At 40.4% G+C, this 26,026-nt stretch overlaps 1 protein-coding gene across 4 annotated transcripts in view; it reads right to left on the bottom strand.

The window, feature by feature from the left end:
• DHX57 (DExH-box helicase 57) overlaps positions 1 to 26,026 on the bottom strand; it is a 72,325-nt gene that overhangs the window by 22,940 nt on the left and 23,359 nt on the right. For all 4 annotated transcript variants that reach the window (XM_047782240.1, XM_047782242.1, XM_047782239.1 and 1 more), the window contains 5 exons: positions 25,266 to 25,390; positions 21,500 to 21,633; positions 19,487 to 19,541; positions 17,903 to 18,108; positions 2,037 to 2,153 (listed from right to left, as the gene is read on the bottom strand). In XM_047782240.1, the coding sequence (XP_047638196.1) occupies positions 2,037 to 2,153; positions 17,903 to 18,108; positions 19,487 to 19,541; positions 21,500 to 21,633; positions 25,266 to 25,390 (637 nt within the window). The remainder of the gene's footprint in view (positions 1 to 2,036; positions 2,154 to 17,902; positions 18,109 to 19,486; positions 19,542 to 21,499; positions 21,634 to 25,265; positions 25,391 to 26,026) is intronic.

The raw sequence follows: 26,026 nt of genomic DNA, 5'->3' as shown, positions 1-26,026 counted from the left end.
GCCATCACAGAACTCCCGACATATCTTTCAGGGCTGATTTTAATACTTCACAGTTTACAATGAATGTGTACATACATTATCTCATGAAATCCTTGTAACCACCCATTGAGAGGATGATCAGTACCATTAGGGTGACTCAGTAACACAGTCAGGTCACAGAACTAGTAAGAGTGTAGTACGAACACAAACGTGGGGTTTCTGGTACCAGAGCCATGCTCTTTCCATTACATACTCCATATTTCTCTCTACTAAAGTACTATAAAATTTAAAAATGGTAAAATAGGAGTTCCGTTGTGACACAGCAGAAATGAATCTGACTGGGAACTATGAGCTTGCGGGTTCAATCCCTGGCCTTGCTCAGTGGGTTAAGGATCTGGCATTTCTGTGAGCTGTGGTGTAGGTTGCAGATGCGGCTTGGATCTGATGTGGCTGTGGTGTGGGCCGGCAGCTGTAGCTCTGATTTGACCCCTGCCTGGAACCTCCATATGCTGCAGGAGCAGCCCTAAAAAGCAAAAAAAAAAAAAAAAAAAAAAAAGTAAAATATATGGATGGAAAAACATTTGTATTTTTACGTGCCTTCTGATGTGATCTGCTCTCATAGCTTGGCAATTTTTTTTTCTTTCTTGGATGCCCCACAGCATTATGGAGCATCTGGATCAGAGATACCGTTAATATTCACAAATATATCATCAAGTGCCTAATCACTACAGTTACTGTGCTTTGAATTCAGGTAACATTTCTTTTTGGCTATTACACTTGATTTTTTTCAATCAATAGTATTTTCCTTTGGGATGAAATGAGACATTCAATCAGTGATGATGCATTAGCCAACACCGGCTACTTGCCAAGGAACAGGAAACAAAGCACTTCAATATGTGGCTCACATGTTTCTTTAAAAAGACCACATAATGATTAAAATCTAAGCAGAAGAGGGCAGTCATTCCCATTTCTCTTGAGCACATAACATAATTTTCTGATCTATGATTCCACTTAATGATCACCCAATACTGGCTGCATCTATTCATGCAAACAAACACTTATTCCATCTCTAAATACTCCAGGCACTGTTCTAGAGTCTAAGGAATATAGTGGTGCACAAGAAACCCTTATTCTTAAAAAGCTCACATTCTATTGAAGGAGACCGCCAGCAGCAGAACTAAAATTTTGGATAGTATTAAGTGCTATGATGAAAATGAAAGCCATTTTTGAACGTTATGTTAGAGTGTGGGGTGGGGCAGGGTGGGGTTAAGACAACAGATAGGGTAGTCAGAGAAGACGTGATGTGAAGGGTTCAGTTAGGAGAAGATCTGGGGCATTCATTCTGGGGATAAAAGACCGCAAGTGAGGGGAAAAGGCCTCTGGGACAGGAAGACAGGGGTTGCTCAGGAACCTAACAGTAGTATTAACAGTGATAACAATAATGATGACAAATACACAGAACAACTATAATATCATTGTCAGGGGGAGTGTATACTGGGCATTAACTCTATGCCAGGATGCTGCTAAGCACTTTATATACGGTTTCTTCTAATCCTCAAAATAGAGGATTTATTACTGTCGTTGTTTCACAAGCAAAGAGCCTGAGGCATGGAAAGGACAAGGACTTTATCCAAGGTTACGAGCTCTGGAGTAGCAGAACAGAGAAGTTTATCAGACTCTCCCAACCCTACCGCCCTGTGAACTCCACGTGCAGAGTCTTCATGTGATTCAGACATTCATCACCAGACTCTCATTTAGCCAGAACCGAGTGTTGAATACGTGGACACCTGGGCATTCTTTTCAGTTTTCTTCCTTGTGGACTTTGTATTGCTAACATAACATAACATATGGCTCAGTGGGTAAAATTTCCTCAAAAAGTAAAAGGTAGAATTTCCCCCTAAAAACCCCAATAAGCACCTATACATACAACTGGGAGTGAAAAGGCGGGGGGTGGGGGCAAGGGCTCCAGGAAGGGAGGCTGTCCCCACAGTCCCCACCATCTCAGGACGGAGGCTCCCTTCCCATCTCATCTGTAAATGATGACTGGCTGCAGTTACCTGGAGGGTAGGAGTGCTTTCCGTCCACAATCCACTCTAATAAGGCCTCGATCAATTCAAGATTAACCTTTTCAAAATCCATGATGGACATTGTTTTGATGACCGATTTGCTGACCCCTGAAAGAAGGTAAAAATCAAAGATGATTATACCTTACTCAAGAAAATATGCCCGGGAACTAGATGAGCATCTTGATTTGACTTAATAACAGACGCCCAGGAGTTCCTGTTGTGGCTCAGCAGTAATGAACACGATGAGGATCCATGAGGATGCGGGCTCAATCCCTGGCCTCGCTCGGTGAGTTAAGGATCCAGCGTTGCCATGAGCTGCGGTGTAGGTCGCAGACTTGGCTTGGATCTGGCATTGCTGTGGCTGTGGTGTAGGCCAGCAGCTGCAGCTCCAATTTGACCCTTAGTCTGAGAACTTCCATATGCCACAGGTGCAGTCCTAAAAGTAAAAAGAGACAAAAGCGAAAACTCCCTCCTCCCCCAGGTGTTCATATTTAATGTACTGAGATGAACTTTTTTCCTTCAGTCTCTCAGAAAATATAGGCTCACTAGAAGTACTTTATGCTTGAACAGTGAACCAAAGAGCAGACACCCATCCTTGATGGAAAGGCCCAGTGAGGCAACTTTTAACTTTCCTCTGTCCTTCCACATCTGTATCTTTCACACATTCATTGACACTTTAAGTTCTAGAAACAAGATTTGAAGTCAAATATTTTTTAGAAACCCTTCTGGATTCAAATAACTTGTGAATGAGGTTCAGTGAAAGTCCAGGTAACAGTAACTATGAAAATCAGTGCAGAGAGACCACAGCTTTTGGCAGCATCTTTACAACAGTAACTCTTTTTTTTTTTTTTGCCATTTCTTGGGCCGCTCCCGTGACATATGGAGTTTCCCAGGCTAGGGGTCTAATTGGAGCTGTAGCTGCCAGCCTACACCAGAGCCACAGCAACGCGGGATCCAAGCTGCGTCTGCAACCTACACCACAGCTCACGGCAACGCCGGATCGTTAACCCACTGAGCAAGGGCAGGGACCGAACCTGCAACCTCATGGTTCCTAGTCGGATTCGTTAACCACTGCGCCACGATGGGAACTCCAACAGTGACTTTCAATCCTTAGGTTCCTTTGAGAAAATCATAAAAATTATGACTCTTCCCTGAAAAGTGATTTTAATGGCTTTACCAACACCCCTGATATCTATGCATATTCCCTCAGGTAAGGGTATACAATCTTTTTTTTTTTTTTTGTCTTTTTAAGGGCCACACCCATGGCATCCTGAGGTTCCCAGGCTAGGGGTCAAATTGGAGCTGTAGCCGATGGCCACAGCCACACCAGATCTCAGCCGCGTCTGCAACCTACACCGAAGCTCACAGCAATGCTGGATCCTTAACCCACTTAAGCGAGGCCAGGGATCAAACCTGCATCCTCATGGATATTAGTCAGATTCATTTCCGCAATGCCACAATGGAAACTCCTTACAATCTTCTAATTCATCTGAAATCTAGTAAAAGATACAGTTCCTTGGTTGTGCTATAAGCCTCAGGGCCCTGCCCCCTTTTTTTGTCTTTTCTAGGGCCGTACTTTCGGCATATGGAGCTTCCCAGGCTAGAGGTTTAATTGGAGCTGTAGCCACTGGCCTATGCCAGAGCCACAGCAACGCTGGATCTGAGCTGCACCTGTGACCTACACCACAGCTCATGGCAATGTCAGATCCTTAACCCACTGAGTGAGGCCAGGGATGGAACCTGCAACCTCACGGTTCCTAGTCAGATTCGTTAACCACTGAGCCATGACGGGAACTCCCAGCCTCAGCTCTTTTAAAAATAAACAGCATGTGCTTGGGGAGACTGTCTTTCCAAAGATGGCTGCCCTTTCCTTCGAAGTCTTTCTAGTGGCTCATCATCTGAAACAGAGTGTAACTGGAGCAAAATAACTGTAGTTGGTATCAAGTAAGGGAAGCTTCCTATGCTATACTGAAAAGGTTGAAGATGCGGAAAAGCGGTTTCTAAGCAATGTTGTTCTGGCAGAGTGAACCTATGTTGGTAAAAAAATGAAAGGAAGGAAGAAAAAGGCTATGTAAGCAAGGCTATGGTTGGGTGTGGGCGTGGAAGGCAGGGCAGGAGTCATTTTTATTTACCAAGATTCCAAATAGCCAGACTTTTCAAAAAGAAGACAGAATCGGCTAACTGAAAAAAAAGAGAAATGAAAATCATTAAAAAAATTTTTTTAGCTTGGCAGGTTTTTACTAATTACATTTTTAAAAGAACTGATTCTTTTATTTTTTTATTTTTATTTTTTGGCTGCCCGAGGCATATGGAGCTCCCAGGCCAGGGATCAGATCTAAGTCACAGCTATGAACTAAGCCATAGCTGTAGTCAATGCCGGATCCTCAACCCACTGTGCTGGGCTGGGGATCGAACCCATGTCCCAGAACCCCCAAGATGCTACGGATCCTGCTGCACCACAGTGGGAGTTCCTACTATTCTTTTTTTTTTTTTGTCTTTTGTCTTTTTGTTGTTGTTGTTGCTATTTCTTGGGCCGCTCCCGCGGCATATGGAGGTTCCCAGGCTAGGGGTTGAATCGGAGCTGTAGCCACCGGCCTACGCCAGAGCCACAGCAACCCCAGATCCGAGCCGTGTCTGCAACCTACACCACAGCTCACGGCAACGCCGGATCGTTAACCCACTGAGCAAGGGCAGGGACTGAACCCGCAACCTCATGGTTCCTAGTCGGATTCGTTAACCACTGCGCCACGACGGGAACTCCCTACTATTCTTTTTAACTAGAAAAAGTTTTAAAACTTGAGCTAGGAATTGAGAGAACACTGTAAATCAACCGTAATAGAAAAAATAAAAATAAAAAAATTGAGCTAGGGAACATCATTTAATTTCATAAAAGTGAAGACAGAATTGAATCAACCGAAGTCTTTGTTTTACAGGGAAAGGGAGACATGGAGATGCTAAGTGATCAGCCCAGTGTCATTCAGAAGCCAGTGGCAAAGCCAGGTTTCCCAATCTCAAATCCTCAGAAAAGAGTTCTCAGAGGTGTTTTCTGAACTTGGGCATCTCTGAGCTTGAAATTAGAAAGCCTATGGCTTAGATATAGTCATAATTCTTAAAAGAAACTCTGTAATTTCAAAAGAGAAACCAAAGAGATTTTCCTGTTGAATTATTTCATAGAATGAGGGAAATAGGAATTGACAGCTGGTATGATGTACAGAAAGAACACAAACTTTTGAGTCAGACATTTTAATGAGAATCACAAATCTACACTTAAAAGCCAGGCATTATGCTGTGGATTTGTATTGTCTTATTTAATCTCCTAAATAATCCTATTTTATAGATAAGGAATCAGGTACAGTAAAGACAAAAACTTGAATGTAACTGATTTTATGAGGGCCTGGGGAGCTGAACCCAGGTCAGTAAGATACAAGTCTATGCTCTTAACCTTACTTCTCAGGATGTTGGAAGATTAAGTCAGATAATGTTTGGGAGCATATCTTCCCAAATAGCAGAACAAATGGCTAATACCTGAATTCCTTGATGATTACCATCATCCATGAAGGACTGAGACTTCAGCGGAAGAAGCAAAAAAAAAAAAAAAATTCATTTGCCTTTTCTGCTGTAGAAGTAGTAACAGGGGTTAGAGATTCTAACTCCTTGAAAGGCAAACACTTTTTATTTTTGGAAGGGCTAAGAGGACCTGGGGTGGCAGTCCAAGGAAAAGAGAGCAAGAAGGGCAGCTGAGAACTGCCCAGGCTTTAGGAAGAAAGCAAAAGTAGTAGCCTTAGGGTTTCCATGAGTTCAACCCCACTGAATGTATGGAAGGCTATCATGGAATAAAGCTGGGTGGGGTTGGGCATGGGAGGAAGGAGCACCTATCCACATGCATAAAAATGCTTGGCATTTTTTAGGGCAGACCCTAAAAAAAGATGTTATTTTCAAGGGGCAGTAAATGCTAAAACTAATGGGTGAAATTCCGAGGATATTACAGGGTATTTATTTCTTTTTTCTTTTTGGCCACATCCATGGCATGAGTAAGCTTCCAGGCCAGGGACTGTAGCTGAACCATAGCAGTAACCAGAGCCACAATAGTGGTAATGCTGTATCCTTAACCCACTGAGCTACCAGAGAACTCCTTTTTTCTTTTTCTGGGGGGGTGGGGGACATTTAAATAGTCTCAAATCTCTCTCCACAATTGACTTACTAACCACGAAGGGAATAAACAGTAACTTCACAGAGGAGAAATGTAGTCATCATCTTAACCAAATAATCTAAGAGTTCCCTGGTAGTTCAGCAGGTTAAGGATCTGGGGTTGTCACTGCTGTGGCTTGAGTTCAATCCTTGCCCCAGGAACTGTTGCATGTTGCAGGTACAGCCAAAAAAAAAAGTTAATACCGCCAATAATGGAACAAACCAACATCAGGTGCTGCCTGATAATGATGCACTGGGAAGGACTCAACATTGTTTCTGTGGTTTTCTAACCAAAAATGCATAATGTAAAATTAATCATGTGGAAACTAAATTAGACAAACCCAAATGGAGGGGCATTCTACAGAATAATTGGTCCAAACTCTTTAAAAATGTAAATCTTAAAAGAAAAATAAAGGCTGGCAAATATTTCCAGATCAAAAGAGACTAAAGACACAATAATGACTGAATGTAGTAAGTAATCCTTGGTTGGATCTTAGACCACTTAAAAAATAGCAATAAAGGACGTTATTGAAATAACTGACAAAATTAGAAATATAGACTGTGGATTAAATAGCAGTATTGTATCAGTGTTAAGCATTTTCATTTTGATGACGTCCTGTTGTTATGTAAGAGGATATCCTTGTTTGTAGAAAATACTTACTGAAATATTAGAGGTTAAAGAGCATCATGGAGTTCCTGCTGTGGCAAAGTGGTTAACAAATCCGACTAGGAATCAGGAGGTTGAGGGTTCGACCCCTGGCCTTGCTCAATGGGTTAAGGATCCCACGTTGCCGTTAGCTGTGGTGTAGGTTGCAGATGCGGCTCAGATCCCGCATTGCTGTGGCTGTGGTGTAGGCCAGCAGCTACAGCTCTGATTCAACCCCTAGCCTGGGAACCTCCATATGCCGCGGGAAGAGGCCCTAGAAAAGGCAAAAAGACGAAAAAATAAATAAAATAAAATAAAATAAAAAAATAAAGAGCATCATATCTGTTATTTACCCTCAAAAGATTCAGGGAAAAAGTATATACATGCATACAAAGCAAATAATAAAGGAAATGAAGCAAAACATTAACAATTTGTGGGGTCTGGAGGAAGATAGCAGAGTAGTAGGATGTGAGACTTACCTACTCCCACAAATTCATTGAGAATGCACCTACATGTGGAACTACTTGCACAGAAAACTTGCTAAGCACTGACAAAAGACCTCAGTATTATGATAGTGCATGAAAAACTTCAGGAAACTGTATAGGACAAAAGAAAGAAGAAACAAGAGAAAAGAAGCAAGATGGGACCTGGAAAGAGGAAAAGTGCTTGCACCCTGGGAAGTTCCCCCACCAGCGAGGAGGTCAGCCAGGACAGAGGAGGAGCTTTAGAGTTCTGGAGGAGAACACAGCAATCGGTGTGAAGCAGTTAAAACACAAACAGTCCTCCACAAGCAGTCAGTACTACGGCAACTGACAGCCAAATGCCAGTGCCAGCAAGTGTTGGGAATTAAAATTCTGGCCTTAGATATCAGCCTCAAAGAGAGAGCTGGGGCTGGCTATGCGGGAAAAAACTGAGGTTGGCCACACAGAAACAGCCTGGAGGGACTAGAGTATAGGGAGACAACACCTGAGGGTGAAAGCCGAGGCAACCCAGCTGGGCTAAGAGGCTAGGTGCCATTGTTTGGGGGGACTGGAGGGAATGGGCGGGATCCATTGCCAGAGCCTTGTTCCCAGCACTCGCTCTCAGGCTGTAGGACACTGCTTCAGCTCTAGGAGTCATTTAGCAGCAGAGGTTGCCTAGCAACAGCTGGGGAGCAGCCCTGCCCTTAGGGCTATGGAGAACTCAAAATAGGAGTAATAACCTGGGGAAACAACATAAGCTCCTCAGTTCCTGCTGGTGGCTCTTGCACTAGCAGCATCTGTTCCACACCAGGGGAGTTGTGAGAGGGCCGCCAGTGCACATTCTCTGAAGGGAGCTAGCCGCAAACTACCTGACCAGGAAATGCACAACTGGGAGGCCCATTTGTCCACATTCTGATCCATGGCAGTTAGAGAGAGCACTCCTGCCAGCAGCCAGGTGGGGGGGAGGGAGGGAACTGCCAGAAGTACACATCCTGCAGCTACAGAGAGAGACTGTTAGCAACAGCTGCTCACTTGGGGCTACAGAGAGAGAAATCCCTAGAGTGGCCAAATGAGGAGAGTGAATGCAGAATGATGCCTGCCCCTACAGCTACAGAGAGCTCCCTGGCAAAGGAGCAGCTGCTGACATTACCAGCTACAGGAAAATCCTGAGAGCTACATGTTAGCAGCAGGGGTCACAAAAGCCACTGCTGCCCCAGCATTCTACAAAAGCAATCCTATGAACTGTGAATCATTGCCACTTTCCTAATAGACCCCACCCCTAACAGCCACCCAGTTCCAGGAGAGGTAGAGTGATACTGCTACTCCCATCACTTGCTCTGGTTACATGTGAACTGCTATGACTCCTGAGAACTCCAGGACTGTATCTACATACCTGCTGTCAAGGGGATGATAAACAGAAGAGGAGACATTATGAGACAACAAAGAAGTAGCTTTCAGACAAAGGAACAAGACAAAAACATACAAAAACAACTAAATGATGAGGAGGTAGGCAATCTACCTGAAAAAGAATTCAAGTGTTGATAGTAAAGATGATCCAAGATATTGGGAAAAAAATGGAGACACAAATTGAGATGTTAAAGGAAATGTTTAATAAAGAGGTAGAAGATATAAAAAGCAAGCAAACTAGACGGCTAGCACAATATCTGAAATGAAAAATACACTAGAAGGAATCAATAGCAGAATAACTGAAGCAAAAGAATGAATAAATGAGGTGGAAGACAGAGTGGTGGAAATCACTGCCACCAAAAAGAGTAAAGAAAAAAGAACGAAAAGAACTGAGGAGAGTCTAAGAGGCCTCTGGGACAACATTAAACATACCAACATTCACATCACAGGGGTTCCAGAGGGAGAAGAGAAAGGGTCAGAGAAAATATTTGAAGAGATTATAGCCAAAAATTTCCCCAATATATAGGAAAGGAAACACTCAAGTTGAGGAAGCACAGAGAATCCCATACTAGGATAAACCCAAGGAGAAACACAGTGAGACACATATTAATCAAATTAACAAAAATTAAATAAAAGGAAAAAATACTAAAAGCCACAAGGGAAAAGCAACAAATAACATACAAGGGAATCCCCATAAGGATAAAAACTGATTTTTCAGCAGAAACTACAAACCAGAAGGGAGTGGCAAGATCTATTTGAAGTGATGAAGAGGAGGAACCTAGAACCAAGAACTCTACCCAGCAAAGCTCTCATTCAGATCTGATAGAGAGATCAAAAGCTTTTCAGACAAACAAAAGCTAAGAGAATTCAGGACATTCAAACCAGCTCTACAACAACTACTAAAGCAGCTTCTCTAAGCAGAAAAGTAAAAGCCACAATTAGAAACAAAATTACAAATGAAAAAGCTCACTGGTAAAGGCAAAGATAACATAAAAGCAGGAATTCACCCACTGACAAATATGATATCAAAACTAGCAGGCATGAGAAGAGGAGAGAACAAATGCAGAACATTGAAAATGCATTTGAAATTAAGAGACCAGCAACCAGAAACAATTCTGCACACATATAAATGGCTATATCAAAATACAGCAGGAACCACAAATCAAAAAACTATAATGGACACACACATAAAAAAGAAAAAACAATCCAAACATAACACTAAAGATGGTCAGCAAATCACAAAAGAAGACAACAAAAGAGGAAGGAAGGGAAGAACTAAGACCCAAAATAACAATCCAAAATTAAGAAAATGGCAATAAGTACATACTTATTCATAATCAAATTGAATGTAAATAGATTAAATGCTCCAACTAAAAGACATACATTGGCTGAATGGATACAAAAACAAGACCCATATACATGCTGTTTACAAGAGATCCACTTCAGATCTAAGGACACATATGGACTTAAAAGTGAGGGGATGAAAGAAAGTATTACATGCAAATGGAAATAAGAGAAAAGTGGGTAGCAATAATCATATCAGACAAAATTGATTTTTTTTGGGGGGGGGGCCTTTTTAGGGCTATACCCATGGCATATGGAAGTTACCAGACTAGGGGTCAAATCAGAGCTATAGCTGCTGGCCTAGGCCACAGCCACAGAACACCAGATCCGAGCCGAATCTGCAAGCAACACCACATCTCACAGGTGGATCTTTAACCCACTGAGCAAGGCCAGGGATTGAACCTGCATCCTCATGGATACTAGTTGGAGTTGCTACCACTGAGCCACAACAGAAACTCTCAAAATAGATTTTAAAATAAAGAAGGTCACAAGAGATAAAGGACATTACATAATGATCAATCTGAGAAGAAGATACAACAATTGTAAATATATATGCACCCAACATAGGAGCAACACAATATATAAGGCAACTGCTAACAGCCATAAAAGGAGAAATCGACAGCAACACAAGAGTGGTGAGGGACTTTAACACTCTACTTACACCAGTGGACAGATCATCCAGACAGAAAATCAACAAGGAAACACAGGCCTTAAATGGAACACTAGAGCAGATAGACAACTGATATTTATAGAACTTTCCATCCCAAAGCAATACAATATACATTCCTTCTCAAGTGCACATGGAACATTCTCCAGGATAGATCACATCTTGGGCCAAAGAACAAGCCTTGGTAAATTTTGAAAAAATTGAAATTATTTCAAATATTTTCTCTGACCACAATGCAGAAATAGACAAGGAAAAAAAAAAAACCAGCAAAAAACACAAACTCCTGGAAACTAAACAATATGTAACTAAACAACCAAGAGATCACTGAAAGAAATCAAAGAGGAAATCAAAAGATACTTAGAGACAAAGGACAATGAAGATACAACAATCCATAACCTATGGGACACCACAAAAGCAATTCTGAGAGGGAAGTTTATAGCAATACAATCTTATCTCAGGAAAGAAGAAAAGACTCAAATAACCAAACTTACACCTTAAACATCCAGAGAAGGAAGAACAAAGTCCAAAATTAGTAGAAGGAAAGAAATCATAGAGATTAGAGCAGAAATTAATGACATAGAGACAAAAAAACAATAAAGAAGATCAGTGAAACCAAAAGCTGGTTCTTTGAAAAGATCAACAAAATTGATAACCTTTAACCAGACTTATCAAGAAAAAAAGGGAGAAGGTTCAAATGAATAAAATTAGAAATGAAAAAGAAGTTACAACAGACATCACAAAAATACAAAGGATCCTAAGAGACTGCTATAAGCAGCTATATGTCAATAAAATGGACAACCTAGAAGAAATGGACAAATTCTTAGAAAAGTACAACCTTCCGAGACTAAACTAAGATGAAATAGAAAAGATGAACAGAACAGTCACGAGCACTGAAACTGAAAATGTGATTAAAAAACTTCCAAAAAACAGAAGTCCAGGACCTGATGGCCTCACAGGTGAATTCTATCAAACATTCAGGGAAGAGTTAACACCTCTTCTGAAACTCTTCCAAAAAACTGCAGAGGAAGGAACACTCCCAAGTTCATCTATGAAGCCACCATCACCCTGATACCAAAACCAGAAAAAGATACCACAAAAAAAGAAAATTATAGGCCAACATCACTGATAAACATAGATGCAAAAATCCTAAACAAAATATTAGCAAACTGCATCCAAATATATATTAAAAAGATCATACAGAGTGGAGGACAAGATGGCGGAGGAGTAGGGGGACACGCTCGCCCTCTCCCACAAACACAACAAAAAAAGCACATCTACAGAATAAATGACTCGCACGGAACAGCAACCAATCGCTGGCAGAGGAACCTAAACTCCAATAACGGCAAGAAGTTCGTGACATTACTGGGCAGAACGGGAGAAAAGAGGAGAGTGAGAGAAGGTGAATCCGAGCGGGATGGGCGCTCCCGAAAGGGAACTGAGGAGGAGAAAGGGATCCCGCACCCTGGAAAGTAACCTACTCGGGGGAAAGATCAAACGAACTAGAGGAATCTCCAGATGCAGAGAAGACTGTAGCAGTAAGTTGGAGTACTGAAAAGCCGAGCAAGAACCGAAACCACAATCAGAGAGCAGTCACTCAAATAAGCCAGCATACAGATTTAATCATGAACATGCTTCAAACAAAATAAAATTAAAAAGAAAAAAATAAAAAAGAGTCATCAAAACCATAAAATGTGGGCAAGGGATGTTAGGAAGTAAATAACCCTTTTTGTTTGTTTGTATGTTTCTCTTAATTTTAATATAGTAATTTAGTGTTTGAAATTACAGCACCATCAGGCTAAAACACACAATTATGGGAAGGGGTTAGCATACTTAAAAAGCAGGGCAACCACAAGCCAAAACCAAATATTGCATTTGCAAAAAATGAAAAAAAAAAAAAAACACTCAAGCAGATAATAACAGGAGACCATCCAACCAAAAAAAAAGAAAGGAAGAATGGAGAACCATAGAATCAACTGGAACACGAGGTTCAAAATGGCAATAAATAATCATCTATCAATTATCACCTTAAATGTCAATGGACTGAACGCCCCAATCAAAAGACACAGAGTGGCTGAGTGGATAAAAAGGCAAACACCTTCAATATGCTGCCTACAAGAAACTCACCTTAGGACAAAAGATACATATAGATTGAAAGTGAAAGGGTGGGGAAAAATATTTCACGCCAATAGACATGACAGAAAAGCAGGAGTCACAACACTCATATCAGACAAAATAGACTTTAAAACAAAAGACATAAAGAAAGACAAATAAGGACACTACTTAATGATTAAGGGATCCGTCCAAGGAGAGGATGTTACTATCGTCAACATATATGCCCCAAATATAGGAGCACCCAGATATATACATCAAATATTAACAGACATAAAGGGAGATACTGATGAGAATACAATCATAGTAGGAGACCTTAATACCCCCCTCACATCAATGGACAGATCCTCTAGACAGAAAACCAATAAAGCAACAGAGATCCTAAAGGAAACAATAGAAAAGTTAGACTTCATTGATATCTTCAGGACACTACATCCAAAAAAAGCAGAATACACATTCTTCTCAAATGCTCATGAAACATTCTCAAGAATCGGCCACATATTGGGACACAAAGCTAACCTCAATAAATTTAGGAGCATAGAAATTATCTCAAGTATCTTCTCTGACCACAATGCCATGAAATTAGAAATCAACCATGGGAAAAGGAAAGAGAAAAAACCTACTGCATGGAGACTAAACAACATGCTACTAAAAAACCAATGGGTCCATGAGGAAATCAAGAAGGAAATTAAAAACTACCTTGAAACAAATGATAATGAAGACACAACCTCTCAAAATCTATGGGATGCTGCGAAAGCAGTGCTCAGAGGGAAATTTACTGCAATACAGGCCTTTCTCAAAAAAGAAGAAAGATCCCAAATGGACAACTTAACCCTCCACCTAAATGAATTAGAAAAAGAAGAACAAAAAAGGCCTAAAGTCAGCAGAAGGAAGGAAATTATAAAGATCAAAGAAGAAATCAATAAAATAGAGACTCAAAAAACAATAGAGAAAATTAATAAAACCAAGAGCTGGTTCTTTGAAAAGGTGAACAAAATTGACAAACCCCTGGACAGACTCACTAAAAAGAGGAGAGAAAGAACCCAAATAACCAAAATTATAAATGAAAAGGGAGAAATCACAACGGACACAGCAGAAATACGAAAAATCATAAGAGAATACTATGAACAACTATACGGCAACAAGTTTGACAATCTGGAAGAAATGGACAATTTTCTAGAATCTTACAGCCTGCCAAAACTGAATCAAGAAGAAACAGACCAACTGAACAGACCGATCGCTAGAAATGAAATTGAAGAGGTCATAAAATCACTCCCTACAAATAAAAGTCCAGGACCAAATGGCTTCACAGGTGAATTCTATCAAACATATAAAGAGGAACTGGTGCCCATCCTCCTTAAACTCTTTCAAAAGGTTGAAGAAGAAGGAATACTCCCAAAGACATTCTATGATGCCACCATCACCCTCATTCCAAAACCAGACAGAGATACCACCAAAAAAGAAAACTATCGCCCAGTATCATTGATGAATATAGATGCAAAAATTCTCAACAAAATCTTAGCCAACCGAATCCAACAACATATCAAAAAAATTATACACCATGACCAGGTAGGGTTCATCCCAGGTTCACAAGGATGGTTCAACATATGCAAATCAATCAGCATCATACACCACATTAACCAAAAAAAAGTCAAAAATCATATGATCATCTCAATAGACGCAGAAAAAGCATTTGACAAAGTCCAACATCCATTCATGATCAAGACCCTCACCAAAGTGGGTATAGAGGGAACATTCCTGAATATAATCAAAGCCATTTATGATAAACCCACAGCAAATATAATCCTCAATGGGGAATAACTGAAAGCCTTCTCACTCAAATCTGGAACAAGACAGGGATGCCCACTCTCACCACTGCTCTTCAACATCGTTTTGGAAGTCCTAGCCACAGCAATTAGACAAACAAGAGAAATAAAAGGCATCCATATAGGAAGAGAAGAGAGAAAACTGTCACTGTATGCAGATGACATGATACTATACATAGAAAACCCTAAGGACTCAACCCCAAAACTACTTGAACTGATTACTAGGTTCAGCAAAGGAGCAGGATATAAAATTAACATTCAGAAGTCAGTTGCATTTCTGTATACCAGCAATGAAATATTAGAAAAGGAATACAAAAATACGATACCTTTTAAAATTGCACCTCACAAAATCAAATACCTCGGAATACACCTGACCAAGGAGGTAAAGGACCTATATGCCGAGAACTATAAAACTTTAATCAAAGAAATCAAAGAAGATGTAAAGAAATGGAAAGATATTCCATGTTCCTGGATTGGGAAAACCAATATTGTAAAAATGGCCATACTACCCAAAGCAATCTACACATTCAATGCAATCCCTATCAAATGACCCAGGACATTTTTCACAGAACTAGAACAAACAATCCAAACATTTATATGGAACCACAAAAGACCCAGAATCGCCAAAGCAATCCTGATGAAAACAAAAACCAAGCAGGAGGCATACCTCTCCCAGACTTCAAGAAATACTACAAAGCCACAGTCATCAAAACAGTGTGGTACTGGTATCAAAACAGACAGACAGACCAATGGAACAGAATAGAGAACCCGGAAATAAACCCTGACACCTATGGTCAATTAATCTTTGACAAGAACATCAAATGGGAAAAAGAAAGTCTATTCAGCAAGCATTGCTGGGAAACCTGGACAGCTGCATGCAAAGCAATGAAACTAGAACACACCCTCACACCATGCACAAAAATAAACTCCAAATGGCTGAAAGACTTAAATATATGACAGGACACCATCAAACTCCTAGAAGAAAACATAGGCAAAACACTCTCTGACATCAACATCATGAATATTTTCTCAGGTCAGTCTCCCAAAGCAATCGAAATTAGAGCAAAAATAAACCCATGGGACCTCATCCAACTGAAAAGCTTTTGCACAGCAAAGGAAACCCAAAAGAAAACAAAAAGACAACTTACAGAATGGGAGAAAATAGTGTCAAATGATGCAACGGACAAGGGCTTTATCTCTAGAATATATAAACAACTTATACAACCCAACAGCAAAAACGCCAATCAATCAATGGGAAAATGGGCAAAAGACCTGAATAGACATTCCTCCAAAGAAGAGATACAGATGGCCAACAAACACATGAAAAAATGCTCAACATCGCTGGTTATAAGAGAAATGCAAATCAAAACTACCATGAGATACCACCTCACACCAGTCAGAATGGCCATCATTAATAAATCCACAAATAACAAGTGCTGGAGGGGCTGTGGAGAAAAGGGAACCCTCCTGCACTGCTGGTGGGAATGTAAACTGGTACAGCCACTATGGAGAACAGTTTGGAGATACCTTAGAAATCTATACATAGAACTTCCATATGACCCTGCAATCCCACTCTTGGGCATCCATCCGGACAAAACTCTACTTAAAAGAGACATGTGCACCCGCATGTTCATTGCGGCACTATTCACAATAGCCAGGACATGGAAACAACCCAAATGTCCATCGACAGATGATTGGATTCAGAAGGTGTGGTATATATACACAATGGAATACTACTCAGCCATAAAAAAGAATGACATAATGCCATTTGCAGCAACATGGATGGAACTAGAGAACCTCATACTGAGTGAAATGAGCCAGAAAGACAAAGATAAATACCATATGATATCACTTATAACTGGAATCTAATATCCAGCACAAATGAACATCTCCTCAGAAAAGAAAATCATGGACTTGGAGAAGAGACTTGTGGCTGCCTGATGGGAGGGGGAGGGAGTGGGAGGGATCGGGAGCTTGGGCTTATCAGACACAACTTAGAATAGATTTACAAGGAGATCCTGCTGAATAGCATTGAGAACTTTGTCTAGATACTCATGTTGCAACAGAACAAAGGGTGAGGAAAAAAATGTAATTGTAATGTATATATGTAAGGATAACTTGATCCCCTTGCTGTACAGTGGGAAAATAAAAAAATAAAAAAATTAAAAAAACTGAAAAAAAAAAAAAAAAGATCATACACCATGACTAAGTGGGATTTATCCCAGGGATGCAAGAATTCTTCAATATCTGGAAATCTATCATGCGATACACCACATCAACAAACTGAAAAATAAAAACCATACGATCATCTCAATAGATGCAGAAAAAGCTTTTGACAAAATTTAAAACCCATTTCTGATAAAAACTCTCCAGAAAGTGGGCACAGAAGGTATGGATAATGGGGTCCTACTGTTACAACACAGGCAACTCTGCACAGTCTCTTAGGTTAGAACAATATGAAGGAGAGTATGAAAAAAAAAGAGGATTTCCCATCGTGGTTTGTGGTTAACGAACCCAACTAGTACCCATGAGGCTCGGGTTTGATCCCAGGCATCGAGCAGTGGGTTAAGAATCCAGTGTTGCCATGGCCTGTGGTGTAGGTCACAGATGCAGCTTGGATCCTGTGTTGCTGTGGCTGTGGTGTAGGCCAGCAGCTACGGTTCTGATTTGACCCCTAGCCTGGAAACTTCCATATGCCGAGGGTGTGGCCCTAAAAAGACAAAAGTCCCCCCCCAAATGTGTGTGTGTATGTGTGTGTGTGTGTGTATACACACACACATACATGGTTGGGTCACTGTGCTATATAGCAGAAGTTGAAGGAACACTTAATCAACTATATTTTAATAAAACATTTTTTAAAAATTTGTAAATCAGCGTAAAGGATATATGAGAGTTCATGGTAGTCTTACAAACTTGTAATACTGAAATACAAACTTATAAAATACTCAAGAATATACTTTATATTTTACTACCTCTCAATTTTTCTATAATGAACACATTTCTTTTATAATCAGAAAAAAAACCACTGATAAATATAATAATACTTTCAGTCTAAAATATGTTGGAACTGTTATTTTTTTCTAAGATTGTTCTGATGAATTAAAGACACATTAACTTTAAGAGCCACATTTTTCCTCTTCTGGATCATGATGGGAGAAAAGCTAGTTATCTTTGTCATAACTGTGATATTCCCCCAGGAAGCAGGTTACCTTTATAGCGGGCCAGGAGCTGCTTAAAATCTAACTGCTGATCAGGCAGCGCGTCTTTGACAGAGTCCTGATCCTGAAGGTGCAGGGAGAGCCTCAGGTCCTCCTCCACCTCCTCAAAGGCGGTTCGGTTGCGCCTCGCCCTGAGCTTTTCCTTGGACATCTGCTTCGTGGAGCGCGCGTACAGGCTCCCATCCTGTAACACGTACCTGGGGAAGGGAGACGAAGGAATGTGTGTGTGGATGTGGGTCTGCTGGGAAGGAATGAAAATAGTCACCTATTTTACATGCTCATTCAGCAGAATATTGCTCTGTTTCTGCCCAATTCATGTGCTATTCTTCCACCAGACCAGGATTGTTGGTGGAGAGTGCACTGGAATGCTTTTGGTTCTGTTTAAAAATAATTCTGGAGGCAGTCAGTTTGGAAAATTGAGAGAAAAAAGATGAGCAAACTAGCTGAAAGATGATTTCTCCAGATTCATATTCCACGTAAGTGGGACAGGACCCATAAAACAATAATTTTAACATGCTCCCTAAGTATGCTTACTGCACACTAAAGTTTGAGAGCCACTGTTTTGGGGTTTTCAGCTTGAGAATATTGTATCATTAAATAAATAGAGAATTAGAAGGGGGCTTATTAGGAATGGAAGAAGCAGTGAGAAGGAAAATAATTCTGGTTGAGTTTAACATGTGAGACATCAAAGGTGTTTTCATTCTGGAGCTCAGCGGTCAGGAATGGAGATGCTGATCTGAGTGTTCCCAGCACAGAGGTGACAGCTGAAATCATATAAGTCTGAGAGAGCCACGGCAGAGTTTAACAGTGAGATGAAACAAAGACAAAGCCTTGAGGAATCTTCAAGGTCAAAGCATAGGAAGAGGAAGAAGAGCTTTCGAAGGGGAGAAAATCTCTTGGTATCCAATAGACATTACTATTTCCTACCCAATACTGAACGTATACAGACATCTTAACACTCATATAAACTACAAACTCTTTGAAGGTAGAATAATGATAATAATAGCTAACATATATAAAGCATTTGCTATATGCCAGGCACATACAACTGATGAACTGACATCCATACATCGTTATCACCCAAAGTTTAGAGCAGGAGTTCCAGAGTCATTACTCTTAAAATATAACATAGCCTGTGAAATTAGATAATTTATATAATAAATATTCACTGAAAGGGGAAAACAAAATGTCCATATAGAAAAATTAGAGGAGTTCCCATTGTGGCTGGAGTTCTGGTCATGGCTCAGCAGAAACGAATCTGAATAGTATTCATGAGGATGCAGGTTCGAGCACTGGCCTTGCTCAGTGGGTTAAGGATCCAATGTTGCCATGAGCTGTGGTGTAGGTTACAGACATGACTTGGATCTGGAGTTGCTGTGGCTGTGGTGTAGACTGGTAACTGCAGCTCTGATTTGACCCCTAGCCTGGGAACTTCCATATGCCTTGGGTGCGGCCCTAAAAAAAAAAAAAATTAGATAGAAAACTAATATGGTTATTAGTGTCCAGGCACATAAGATAAAATAATAATTCTGTTTTTAAGGATTTCTACCAAACCTTAATTAATGCCTTCTTTACCTTGTCACAGCAATTGCATCTTCCAGAAAATATTGATCAACAGGAAATGTACGACCTAGAAAAACAAGAAAATAAAACTGAAAAGTCTCAGAATACCTGTTCATCTTGAGATTGTTTGTGTATGTAAAATTCTCTTAAAACAAAGCTTAGCACAAAAAGGTACTATTTATTCTGCGGTCTTAAAAGTATCCAAAAAAAGCTTTTGATGATAGAAATTTGAAGGGATAGATTCAGGTTAGTAAATAAAACAGAAAACTATAGCTGGACGATCATTTGCTAATAAGACTTTTTTTAACCTTTTTTTTTTTTTTTTTTGCTTTTTAGGGCTGACCTGCAGCATATGGAGGTTCCCAGGCTAGGGGTCCAATCGGGGCTACAGCTGCTGGCCTACACCACAGCCACAGCCACACAGGATCTGAGCTGCATCTGTGACCTACACCACAGCTCACAGCAATGCCGGATCCTTAACCCACTGAGCAAGGCCAGGGATTGAACCCACAATCTCACAGTTACTAGTCGGATTCATTTTTCCTGGGCCTCATTGGGAACTCCTTTAACCTCTTTTAAAAAAAAAAAATCTGGGGAGTTCCCGTCGTGGTGCAGTGGTTAACGAATCCGACTAGGAACCATGAGGTTGCGGGTTCGGTCCCTGCCCTTGCTCAGTGGGTTAACGATCCGGCGTTGCCGTGAGCTGTGGTGTAGGTTGCAGACGCGGCTTGGATCCCGCGTTGCTGTGGCTCTGGCGTAGGCCGGTGGCTACAGCTCCGATTAGACCCCTAGCCTGGGAACCTCCATATGCCGCGGGAGCGGCCCAAGAAATAGCAACAACAACAACAAAAAAAACAAAAGCCAAAAAAAAAAAAAAATCTGGGAGGAGTTCCCGTCATGGCTCAGTGGTTAGCGAATCTGACTAGGAACCATGAAGTTTCAGATTTGGTCCCTGGCCTTGCTCAGTGGGTTAGGGGTCCAGTGTTGCCATGAGCTGTGGTGTAGGTCACAGATGCAGCTTGGATCCCACGTTACTGTGGCTCTGGCATAGGCCAGCGGCTACAGCTCCAACTGGACCCCTAGCCTGGGAATCTTCATATGCCGCGGGTACAGCCCTATAAAGCAAAAAAAACAACAAAAAAATCTGTTATACCTTTTCCACCCCACCCCCTCACAGGGAACCTTTAAAACATCAACAATTGTATTCTAGTCAAGCATACAATTTCTTCCTGAAATCTATTGTCAATAAGCTCTATAATAAGAACAAATGGTACTTTTATTCATCAGTCAGTGTTTCCAAATTGTCCCTTTATTTATTGTTTTGGCTGCACCCACAGCATCTGAAAGTTCCCAGGCTAGGGATCAAATCTGAGCCGCAGGCGCAACCTATACCACAGCTATGGCAACACCAGATCCTTAACCCACTATGCTAGGCCAGGAATTGAATCCACATCCCAGCAGTGACCCAAGCCTGGATCCTTAACCCGCTGCATCACAGTGATAACTTCTCCAAATTGTTCCTTTAGCAATCAGTTACAAAAGGTTAAACCAAAGCCCAAAGTGATAAATTAATCCCACAGTGAAACTTCAAGTAACAAAAGAAGACACGGAATATTCAGCTTCACTTACACCCAGAGTGGACTAATACCCAGAAATTTAGCAGAATCTAGCAATGAACAGATATAACTATACATATAACTATACAAAGACACAACTTCTCTCTTTATGATAGATTACTATTATAAACTCATATTCTGATGTATTCTGATGTTAAACACAAGGGAATACCAGAAATCCTAACAACCTAGACTTTTAAAAAAGCATATATATTAAAACATCCCAGTAAATGAATATAATATTACCTCTTTATTAATTTTATTATCTGGTTATGATTTTATTTGTTATAATCTAATCATTTTCTCCAGAAAGACATGTAAATACCTTTGCATTTATATCTCAAATGAACTTTAAAATAATTATATTTGCTTAAAGGACAATACATATTTAATGATGCATTTTAATCACCTGGTATAGTGATAACTGGGCAGGAATTAAAATATTCTGAAAAGAGCTCGGCGTTTAAAGTTGCACTCATCAGAATAACTTGAAGAGTTGGTCTCTGCAACAAAATGTCTTTCAAAACTAGCAGCAAGAAGTCACTAGAGGAAATAAAAGAAATACCTGAGGATCAAATAAATTCAAAACATGAAACTTAATAACTTTTGACATATTTCAAGCAAGTCTAAGACCTATGTGAAAAAATTTATAACACTCATGGAAAGATGTGTTATGTTCCCAGATGTGAATGTTATGAAGATATCAATTTCCTGCCAAATAAACTAAATTTTTTTTTGTCTTTTTTTTTTTTTTAGGACCACACTAGTGGCACATGGAGGTTCCCAGGCTAGGGGTCTAATCTGAGTTGTAGCCGCCGGCCTATGCCACAGCCACAGCAATGTGGGATCCAAGATGTGTCTGTGACCTACACCACAGCTCACCGCAATGCCAGATCCTTGACCTGCTGAGCAGGGCCAGGGATCGAACCCGCAACCTCATGGTTCCTAGTCGGATTCATTTCCGCTATGCCACAATGGGAAGTCCAAAATAAACTAAATTTAGTGTAATAACAATCAAAATGCCAACAGAGTTTACCATCACATTTGGTAATTCCACTTCTTGATATGTGCATACACGAAGAGGCATATATGATGATTTTCATTATAGTATCGTTTGTTAATACTAAATCAATGGAAACTACCTAAATGTTTATCAACCAAGAAATGGTTCATTATAACAACATCATCCATTCCAAGGAATAACAGTTAGGCAGAAAAAAGGAATAAATCTAGATACAGACATGAAAACATCTCCAAGATATGCTGCCAGTGAACAAAACCTGAGCTGTAGAATACGTACTACAGAACAGCGATGTTCTCACTGGTCTCCCTGTTCCAGGCCTTGCTCCCCTGAAATCCGTTTTCAGTACAGCAGACCAATAATCCGGTTCAAATGTGAATTTGATTGCACTACTCTTGCTCAGAATTCTTCAGTGATTCCTACCAAAGTCCTCACTAACAAGGTCCTATGTGACATGACCTCACCCCCACGACCCATTTCGTTTTGCTCACCACCACCCCCAGTCACTTGGCTCCAGCCACACTGTCCTCATCGCCATCCTTGAGACATGGACCTCAGGTCCCTTGCACATATTATTAATCTGCCTAGAAAGGGCTTCTCCTGGACATTCACAGACATAGCTCACTCGCTCTCTTTGAGTCTTTACTCAAAATATACCTTTTCAGTTAGTTAGGCCATCCCTGGCCACTGTGTTTAAAATTTCAAATGCTTGCCTTCCATGCATTTCATATTACCCTTTCTCTCCTTAGCACTTAACAAACATTTATTTTTTACTCCCTTATCTTGCTTGTTGTTGGCTCTTTCACGAGAATCTAAGCTCTATGAGGACAGGGATTTTGGTTATTTTGTTCTATCAGGTAATACTTCAGTATCTAGACCCTGGGACATAGTAGGTGGTCAATAATGATTTGTTGATTTACTAAATGAACATGTAATTTGTATAAGGAAAAAGTTCAGGAGGTAAAAGTACCTCTTTCTTTTTTGAGGGGGTGGGGTTGTGTCTGCAGCATGTGGAAGTTCCTGGGCCAGGGATCAAACTATGCCATAGCAGTAACAACGCCAGATCCTTAACCTGCTGAGGCACTAGGGAACTCTAAATGTACCTATTTCTAACAAAGTAAACACATTTGTCAATGTACAAGACATATCACCAGTCTGATCACTGTAGTTATTTGTGGGGAAGGGACTGGGAATGGTTTGGGAATGTTACAAGGGACTTTCACTGTATCTATATTACCTGAATTTTTTTTTTTTTTTTTGGCATATGGAAGTTCCTAGGCTAGGGGTCAAATTGTAGCTGTAGCTGCCAGCCTATGCCATAGCCACAGCAACACTGTGGGATCCAAGCCATGTCTGTGCCCTACACCACAGCTCATGGCAACACTGGATTCTTAAACCACTGAGCAAGGCCAGGGATTGAACCCATGTCCTCATGGATGCTAGCTGGGATGTTACCACTGTGACGTGGCAGAAACTCCAGTACTATTTGAATTTTTATTTTTATTTTTTAAAAGTATTTTTTATTTTTATTTTTTTTTAGGGCTGCAACTGCGGCATATGGAGGTTCTCAGTCTAGGGGTTGAATTGGAGCTACGGCTGCTGGCCTACGCCACAGTCACAGCAACATCAGATCTGAGACACATCTGCAACCTTCACCGCAGCTCACAGCAATGCCGGATCCTTAACTCACTGAGCGAGGCCAGGGATCAAACCCTCAACCTCCTGGTTCCTAGTTGGATTCATTTCCACTGCGCCACGACAGGAACTCCAGTATTATTTGAATTTTTAATGAGAGCATATTCTTGTACTAGTTTTCTTTAATGAGCTAATTTAATTACATTTATGACTATTTTGTTTTTTAGGGAAAAGGAAAATAAAATAACAGGCAAGTGCTTAAGTAATTTATGGTACATCCATACTTTAGAATTTCCTCATCTAATTATTAGTAATAATTTCAAAGACAGTTCATGCTATCATGTTAACTATTAGATCAAAAGCAGCACACAGGAATTCCCACTGTGGCTCAGTGGGTTAAGAACCTGAATAGTATCCATGAGGCTCTGAGTTCAATCCCTGGCCTTGCTCAGTAGATTAAGGACCTGGCACTGCCATGAGCTGTGGTGTAGGTTCCATATGTGGCTCAGACCTGGCATTGCTATGGCTGTGGCACAGGCCAGCAGCTGCAGCTTTGATTCAACCCCTAGCCTGGGAACTTCCATATGCCGCAGGTGTGGCCTTAAAAAAGGATTAAAAAAAAAAAAAAAAAAAAAAAAGGCAGCAAAGCAGCACACAAAACTATATAATCCTAAGAGTGTTTCTGGAGATACATCTTTTTACCACATTTCTCCCTGAACTCCCAATATACCCCCAGAAGAAAACAGACCAAATTGTAACATGTAATTAGCAATTTTACAGGGGACAAAATTCTTCTTCTTGACATTTCTTTAGTATTGTCTAAATGTGTTAGAATAATGTTATCTCTATGATCAGAAAGTTTATTAAACATTTGAAACAAATACACCTATAATTTTTTTATATTAAATCTTTTATGTATATTTTTTACTGATCTTGGTTCCCCAAACAAAGCATTGTATTTATTCTGTTATGGTACTTATTCCAATTTGTAGTATGTGCTTGTTTACCTGTTCATTATTTGTTTTTCCTACCAAACCATAAGAGATAAAGGGGAACCATGTTTGTTTACTATAGTATCCTCAGCAATTAACAGGCCACTTGGCACTTAATATAGGCTCAATAAATACACGAATGAAAGATAGGACTGAATAACTGACCAAAGGACCAGAGAAGGAAGTACACATTTACCAATCCATCAGCTAGAGCATGAATTACATCTGTTATTCCTGGTAAGTACAGTGCCCAGCTCAGCATGGAGGCCAGGAAGGTAAGTGTCTCCTGTAAGATGATGTCCATCTAATAGGATGACTCTTTCAGTGACGAGCATGCGCTTTCCTGGCATTTTTAGCGTCACAGACCCTGGAATCAGGCAAGCAGTTCCTCTTCTCTAACTTAATTAAGTCCTCTCTGTGGCAATTACCATTACCAGCTCAAAGGAATTAAATTGGAAGCAGAATAAAATTCTTTCAGCCACATCTTCATTTTATGTGTGATTGTTCATTCAGAAAATCTGTTTTACCTTTCTTCTGTCCTCTCATGAACTTCGTCAACAATGATATGGGTGACTCCTTGGAGAGCTGTGTCTCCCTCCAGTCTTCTTAGCAGCACTCCCGTAGTGCAGTATAACAGTCTGGTGGCTGAGGACTTTCACGTAAAAAGAAAGCTTTCATGAAATTCTTGAAAAAAGGAAACACTTTCCTGGTAAAGTCATTTTTAATAAGTAGGGATAAAGAATATTAAAAACACTAGCAGTTCCACTTAATATAAACCTAGACACTAAATGCATAGTTTCTTTCTAGCAATAACAACAAAAGCTTTTCTACTTCACATCGAAATTTTAAGACCCAAAAAAGGATTCAGGGAGTTCCCGTTGTGGCTCAGTGGAAACAAACCTGACTAGTATCCATGAGGATGCGGGTTCGATCCCTGGCCTCACTCAGTGTGGGTTAAGGATCTGGCATTGCTGCGAGCTGTGGTGTAGGCCAGCAGCTGCAGCTCCAATTCAACCCCTAGCCTGAGAACTTCCACATGCTGCGAGTACAACCCTAAAAAGAAAAAAAAAGTATTCAAAAATTATTATAAATCATAAAAACAACAGTGAGTGATGAAATCAATTTTGAATTTGGTTGTTCCTTATTTGGTTTAAGTCCCAGGTTTAAGAACAAAGCAGCACTTGCTAGAATACTTCTGCCAATAAAGAATAAAAGTTCTTTATAGAGGATATTAAGTATACCCAAATAAAGAGTTTAAGCCAACAAATTTTCTTTTTTTTCTTTTTTC

Source organism: Phacochoerus africanus, chromosome 5, assembly GCF_016906955.1.
Source record: "Phacochoerus africanus isolate WHEZ1 chromosome 5, ROS_Pafr_v1, whole genome shotgun sequence".
NCBI classification, from domain to species: domain Eukaryota; kingdom Metazoa; phylum Chordata; class Mammalia; order Artiodactyla; family Suidae; genus Phacochoerus; species Phacochoerus africanus.
The sequence above is the reverse complement of the archived record's forward strand: the minus strand, read 5'-3'. Positions and strand labels throughout refer to the sequence as shown.